The sequence below is a fragment of the Clinocottus analis genome, unplaced genomic scaffold (genome assembly GCF_023055335.1).
Source record: "Clinocottus analis isolate CAN_PGR_092001 unplaced genomic scaffold, fCliAna1.0.p SCAF_44, whole genome shotgun sequence".
NCBI lineage: Eukaryota > Metazoa > Chordata > Actinopteri > Perciformes > Cottidae > Clinocottus > Clinocottus analis.
Genome location: NW_027176198.1, coordinates 255,573 through 263,072, shown reverse-complemented (window position 1 = coordinate 263,072; position 7,500 = coordinate 255,573). Strand labels below are relative to the sequence as shown.

Here is a 7,500-nt window from a genome sequence, read left to right as displayed (position 1 = left end):
TGTTTCTACCGGTGAGGACTTTACTGTGTGTTTCTACCGGTCAGGACTTTACTGTGTGTTTCTACCGGTCAGGACTTTACTGTGTGTTTCTACCGGTCAGGACTTTACTGTGTGTTTCTACCGGTCAGGACTTTACTGTGTGTTTCTACCGGTGAGGACTTTACTGTGTGTTTCTACCGGTGAGGACTTTACTGTGTGTTTCTACTGGTCAGGACTTTACTGTGTGTTTCTACCGGTGAGGACTTTACTGTGTGTTTCTACTGGTCAGGACTTTACTGTGTGTTTCTACCGGTGAGGCGCTGACCGGCTCTTTTTCCCACTTTAATGACGGTGCAGCCACAATATTGACCACGTGAGGTCTGACACCTTGAGCACTAGTTAGTTAACTAGTAGTAGTTAGTCAGTTAACTATAACTAGCTAGTCCTACTCAGTACTCCTGTCTGCTGTACTCTACTGACATGATGGGTAGTTAGTTCACTAACTAACTAGTATTGTTTAGATCAGAAAGAAAACGTACATCAGTTTTCAGTTATTACGATTCCTGAACGCCTCACAGTCAGAATAGTGTTGCTTTAACGTAACACTAGTTAACGCTACCAGCTACCAGTTAACTAACTAACTAGCACTGTCAGGCTCAATCTGCCAACTATTAACTAGCAATTATACAAGCTCACCTACCGACTAAGCTAACTCACTCAGTGTTCGCTAGCTCAACGCTCTGGGTCTAGCTAGCTAGCACCTAGTTATGTAGAAGGTGACAGGAGGCTAGCTGACCCGTTAGCTGACCCATTTGCTAGCTGACCCGCTAGCTGACCCATTTTCTAGCTGACCTGCTAGCTGACCCGCTAGCTGACCCATTTTTTAGCTGACCCGCTAGCTGACCCATTTGCCAGCTGACCGTTAGCTGGCCCGTTATCTATCTGACCCATTAGCTACTGACCCGTTAGCTGACCCATTAGTTAGCTGACTTGTTATCTATCTGACCCGTTAGTTTCCTGACCCGTTAGCTGACCCGTTATCTATCTGACTTTTTAGCTAAATGACCCGTTAGCCACCTGAGCCGCTAGCTGACCCGTTGGCTCTCATCCCTGACAGATATGGCTGAAGATGTCTGTGGACTCTGATCCCTCCTGCGTTCTTCTGTCTTCGAGCTCAAGGACGTCCTGCGTCTTCCAACCAGAAGATGAGAAAGATGATGTCACAGGAGGAGAGGAGAGGTGAGGGGGCGGAGAGGAGAGGAGGAGGCGAGGGGGCGAGGGGGCGAGGGGGCGAGGAGAGAGGATAAAGGTAGAGAGGAGAAAAGGAAGAGGAGGAAGTGAGGAGGGTTAGTTAGGCTTGTTTGTACAGTTTCCACATTGGGAGGCTCTGTGAAGGAGCTGCTACGACCTCTGACCTCTCAGAGGAGACTTTGAGGTAATGTGAAGGTTCTGCGTTCTCTGTTCTCCTGTGTGGATCTGTAGTAGTTCTTAGAGGTGAAGGCTCCACGTTGTCTGTTCTCCTGCAGCGTTCTGGAGATGCTGAGCTGCTCCCGGTTCTCCAGCCTGGAGACGTGGCTGTGCACGCCGTCCTCGCTGCTGCTGCCCCGGACCTCCTCCTGCTCCTCCTCACATGCATCCAGCCACTGCTCTTCCACCTCCTCCTCTTCCTCCTCTTCTTCCTCCTCACCCTGCAGCGACCCCACAGAGGCCGTCTCTCCACTCAGGTTGGTCCACAGGAGTTTATTAAACTAAATATTTTAAAAATATGATATCTTTAGGAACTAGATTACGTTTTCTTTCTGTAAGTTCACAAAATAAAATGATTGAAAACTACTTATTTTATTTATTCATATATACTACTACTACTACTACTACTACTACTACTACTACTACTACTACTACTACTACTGACTCTACTAGTACTAACTTTACTTGTCACTAGAGGTCAGGAGAGAGCTCCTGAGGTTCTTTTTCTAGTCAGACTCGCGGCTGTGTGTCAGTCTTAAGCCTTGGATTATCAAGCTTTAACACATGAAGCATAGACTTCTATACAACCAGAGGAGTCTCGCCCTGGTGGTCAGAAGAGAGAATGCAGCTTTAACACATGAAGCATAGACTTCTATACAACCAGAGAAATACTACAACTGAATATTCCTCCTGACGAACTGACCTGTCCTGAGACACCAAAGTGTTAAAGGTTCTCTTTCGCCCCTGCAGGTCGCTGGAGAGCTCCTCCCCCTTCCTCTTTACTGCTGCAGCAGGAGACTCCTCCTCTTCCTCCTCCTCCCCCGCTGCAGCAGGAGACTCCTCCCCTTCCTCCTCTTCCCCCGCTGCCGCCACCGTCGGGGTCAGCGTCAGGAAGCGGCGGCGGCTCGCTGCCAGTCCTGGAGGACTCCACTGGAACTCTGCAGGTAATCCCGGACCAATCACAGCGCATATAACTGATATTTATATCATAGCTAGTGATACAATTATATATATATATATATATATATATATATATATATATATATATATATATATACATATATATATATATATATATATATATATATATATATATATATATATATATATATATATATATATATATATATATATATATATATATATATATATATATATAGCGGCTTGTTTATTTGTCCTGGGCTTCTGCTTCCTGTTCTTTAGCTCCGCCCTCCTGGAGAATGATAATGAGCTTCCTGTTCTTTAGCTCCGCCCTCCTAGGGAGTGATAATGAACTTCCTGTTGGTTGATAAAATCACAGCAAATCTCCTGAATGCCAAACGTAAACCTCCTGGGACTCGGTGGCTGCAGGGAGTCTCTTCACGCCCTGTTTTCACATAGTTTCCTTGGTGGGCGGGACTAAGACGCAAGGAAAAGAAACAAGTGAGGGAACGGGACGCACCCAATGGTTCACTTGCAACCAGGGTGATGTTTGTCTGACTGACCACCAGGGGGAGAGAGAGAGAGAGAGAGAGGGAGAGAGAGGGAGAGAGAGGGAGAGAGAGAGGGAGAGAGAGAGGGAGAGAGAGAGAGAGGGAGAGAGAGAGAGAGGGAGAGAGAGAGAGAGAGAGAGAGAGAGAGAGAGAGAGAGAGAGAGAGAGAGAGAGAGAGAGAGAGAGAGATTACTACTAATAATAAAATAAAACAAACTTTTTGAATTGCAGGTTATTACTTCAAAATAAAAGCTCAGAGTAGCTGCGGTAAAGAACCAAGGGAGCCTCCTGCAGTTTTAATGCAGCGGATCAGCTGGCAGGCAGGACACCTGATCTCTCTCTCTCACACACATGCACACACACACACACACACACACACACACACACACACACACACACACACACACACACTTTATTGTTTATAATTCCTGTATAAGAAAGCCCTCGAGGAAAAAAAGTGATTTGAATGAAACTAATTTTGCAACAATAAAGTGTGTGTGTGTCTCTGTGTGTGTGTTTGTGTGTGTGTGTGTGTGTGTGTCTCTGTGTGTGTGTGTGTGTGTGTGCATGTCTGTGCATGTCTGTGTGTGTGTGTGTGTGTGTGTGTGTGTGTGCGTGGTGTTCAGTAACAGTGTGTCTCTGGTTCCTCTCCAGGTTCTGTGCAGCGTGACTTCTGGTCACCTGATCCGGCGTCGGGGGGGAACACAACAGCAGGTAGAGGAGGAAGGGGGCGGAGCCTCGTCGAGGTGGGCAGGGCTCCGTGGCCCGGCGACGGGGGGGGTGGCGGCCTGAGGAAGACGGTTTCGGTTGACGAGCGGCTGCTGCAGCCTCACCTGAGACTGCTGAAGAAGAGCCGGAACGTCCAGGTGAGTCCTTCTGTCTTCATCTGCTCCCAACCTGTTGTTTAGCTGTTGTTTAACAACAACAACAACAACAACAACACAACAGGAGAGGACGTTTTGACACCTTTGTCCAAGTGTCGCTGTTAAAGAACAGGAAAAGGTTTCAGGTTCTGTTAGTCTTAGGCATTTAGGCCGCCGCCATCTTGGTTTTAGCTTATTAGCTGTTGGTTTGTGACTGCCGCCATCTTGGTTTCAGCCCATTGGTTTGTGTCTGTTTTTTTGGGGCCAAAACCATCTTTGTGTTGTGTTGTTGACTCCAAATGGACCACAGAGGAGTCGCCCCCTGGTGGTCAGGAGAGAGAATGCTGCTTTAACGCATGAAGACGTGTTGTCCTCTCAGTAGAAGACGTGTTGTCCTCTCAGTAGAAGACGTGTTGTCCTCTCTCTAGAAGACGTGTTGTCCTCTTTCTAGAAGACGTGTTGTCCTCTCAGTAGAAGACGTGTTGTCCTCTCTCTAGAAGATGTGTTGTCCTCTCTCTAGAAGATGTGTTGTCCTCTCAGTAGAAGACGTGTTGTCCTCTCTCTAGAAGACGTGTTGTCCTCTTTCTAGAAGACGTGTTGTCCTCTCAGTGGAAGACGTGTTGTCCTCTCTCTAGAAGACGTGTTGTCCTCTCTCTAGAAGACATGTTGTCCTCTTTCTAGAAGACGTGTTGTCCTCTCTCTAGAAGACATGTTGTCCTCTCTCTAGAAGACGTGTTGTCCTCTCTCTAGAAGACGTGTTGTCCTCTCTCTAGAAGACGTGTTGTCCTCTCTCTAGAAGACGTGTTGTCCTCTCTCTAGAAGACGTGTTGTCCTCTCTCTAGAAGACGTGTTGTCCTCTCTCTAGAAGACGTGTCCTCTATGAAACAGCAGCTGTTGTTGTCTCAGTAAACATCAGGTCTCCAGGAGACAGAAACATGTCTCCGTTGCTCAGCACGACACAAACCTTCTGCCTGCGTCGTCCTCGTAAAAACCAGCAGGACTTGTCCTCACTGACCTAAAAACAACATTTAATTTATATATATATATATATATATATATATATATATATATATATATATATATATATATATACATACATGTGTGTATATGTCTACACATAATACACATATACTCCTCTAGTCCTCCTCTTATAAACATATACAAACATGTGTATGTTCTTTTGTGACTTGTACTGAACCCTGCCGTCCTTCCATCCACTCTTACCCAGAATCCTTCACTGCAGACGGCCATCAAACACAGCTTAGCATCTTCATCCTCCCACACACTCTTCGTCTTCACCCTGCGGGTTTTGTTCAGTGCTACTTCATCTTTTACACATTGTCATAAAGATGGTGTGTGTGTGTGTGTGTGTGTGTGTGTGTGTGTGTGTGTGTGTGTGTGTGTGTGTGTGTGTGTGTGTGTGTGCATATGAAGTGATGTTGTTTCTGTCTCCTCTCAGAGTCCAGGACCCTCCAGCAGATACGACACCAGGAAGAGGTGAGTCTTTAGTATCTTCTCTTCAGTTTGGTTTCTCTGCCTTTCATGATCCTCCTCTTCATCTTCATCGTCTGGTTTTTTTTCTGCTGCTAAAATGTTGACTGAAATATTTCCTGGAGCTCTGAGCAATAAGTCTGATTTAATAACGCGGGATCATGTTGCTATGCTTATTACACGTGAAGCATAGACTTCTATACAACCAGAGGAGTCGCCCCCTGGTGGTCAGGAGAGAGAATGCAGCTCTAACACATGAAGCATAGACTTCTATACAACCAGAGGAGTCGAGACATGAACAGTGAGTTTGCCGCGGGGCGAACAGAGTGTTGGACGCGACAGCTTGTCGCACAAGTTGAAATTTCCCAACTCCAGCGACAAAAACGCGTGAGTCATAGTTGCGTCAGCCAATCAGCGCTGAGACGCTCCGCTCGTCACCGCCGTCCTGATGAATCAAACTTCAGAATCGAACATCAGGAGCCTTTGACCCAACTCAACGCTGAGAAACAAAAGAACCAACAGAACATACAACACACGCTCCTGAGCTCCCTCGTCTAGTCTTCAGTGAGGATGTGGAATTATAGACACAACAACAACAACAACAACAACAACAACAACAACAACAACGACAACAACAACAACGACATGATTATTTACAGGCGGCGGCTTCAGAACATTCAGCAACATCCACGTCTTTAGCAACGCTCCGTAATCCCACGAATCTGCAGCCCAGTGAACGCTCCGTGCAGAACAATAAGTGTTCCACTGAGAGCACAACACACACACACACACACACACACACACACACACATGCACACACACACACACACACACACACACACACACACACACACACACACACACACACACACACACACACGCGCGCGCCTCATCGGCATATCAGACTCGGCTTTATGAGATTTATTGAAGGGGAATCGTTGGAGTGTGCATCGAAGGTACCACTTTACTGTTATCTCACACACACACACACACACACACACACACACACACACACACACACACACACCCAAGGTAGCCATTAAGAATAATGGCCTCTGGCTACGCGTTGCCATGGCGATTGGAAGAGGGAAGAAAGACCCAGAGATTCATCCTCCAGAAGAGTAGAGTGAAGAAGTCGCCTTCCTTACCCAGAATCCTCAGCTTCTCCACCTGGTCATGAGTTTCTTCACTTCTGGACATGAAAAACATTTCAAGAATTGTTTCAATGTTTATTTTTCTTTGTAGTAAAAGAAACTACATAAATGTTTGTGAACTACAAGCAGGAAGTCACGACTTCTCTCTCTCTGGAAGACAACTGTCACATCTGCCCGAGGAGACACACACACACACACACACACACACACACACACACACACACACACACACACACACACACACACACACACACACACACAGGTACCAGAGTCAGGTGGATGTGAGACGAGGAGGCGTCCTCGCTGCAAGAGGTGTGTTCAGAACCAGCAGGGCTGTTTGTGTGTGTGTGTGTGTGTGTGTCGTTACCTGAAACAACCTGTACGACACACACACACACACACACACACGCACACACACTCAGAAACAATAAGTGGAGCACTCAGGAGCTCCGGTCGTGACTGGTAGTTTTCTGAGTCATCGGCTCATGAGATGGAGCTCTGACTGAGAGTTCATCTCTTTGAGTTCCCCCCTCCCACACACACACACACACACACACACACACACACACACACACACACACCCTTCCTCGCCGAGTACCTCGTGTTTGATCTGTTTGGTAACAAGCGATCAATCTTGTTCTCAGACTTCAGCGTCGTTTTAAAGAGACATGAAGATCTTTTTCATCTCCAGTTCACTCGTCAACTGTCAATGATTTAGAGACCAGAAACGTGACTCAGTTATTCAATCAACCAACTAACTAATCAACCAACTAACTAATCAACCAATTAACTGATCAACCAATTAACTGATCAACCAACTAACTAATCAACCAATTAACTGATCAACCAATCACACCTGTGTAGCTGACCGCTACTCGTCCGTCGCGATGCGTTCAGGTGTTCGGTGAAAGACGTTGTACCACACACACACACACACACACACACACACACACACACACACACACAGTGATGTCCTGACTAACGACCTTGACGACACACGGCTTGTTGGAGACTTTTATTTTATTTTGGAAATCAAACCGTGTTTCACTTCCTGTGAGTCGTTACACAGTAATG

At 46.5% G+C, this 7,500-nt stretch overlaps 1 protein-coding gene across 5 annotated transcripts in view; it reads left to right on the top strand.

Annotated features, from left to right (window-relative positions):
- The window catches only part of ankfn1a (ankyrin repeat and fibronectin type III domain containing 1a), a 24,439-nt gene that overhangs the window by 1,177 nt on the left and 15,762 nt on the right, over positions 1-7,500 (top strand). For all 5 annotated transcript variants that reach the window (XM_068599205.1, XM_068599206.1, XM_068599203.1 and 2 more), the window contains 5 exons: positions 1,097-1,218; positions 1,506-1,703; positions 2,197-2,390; positions 3,573-3,784; positions 5,241-5,278. In XM_068599205.1, coding sequence (XP_068455306.1) covers positions 1,097-1,218; positions 1,506-1,703; positions 2,197-2,390; positions 3,573-3,784; positions 5,241-5,278 — 764 coding nt within the window. The remainder of the gene's footprint in view (positions 1-1,096; positions 1,219-1,505; positions 1,704-2,196; positions 2,391-3,572; positions 3,785-5,240; positions 5,279-7,500) is intronic.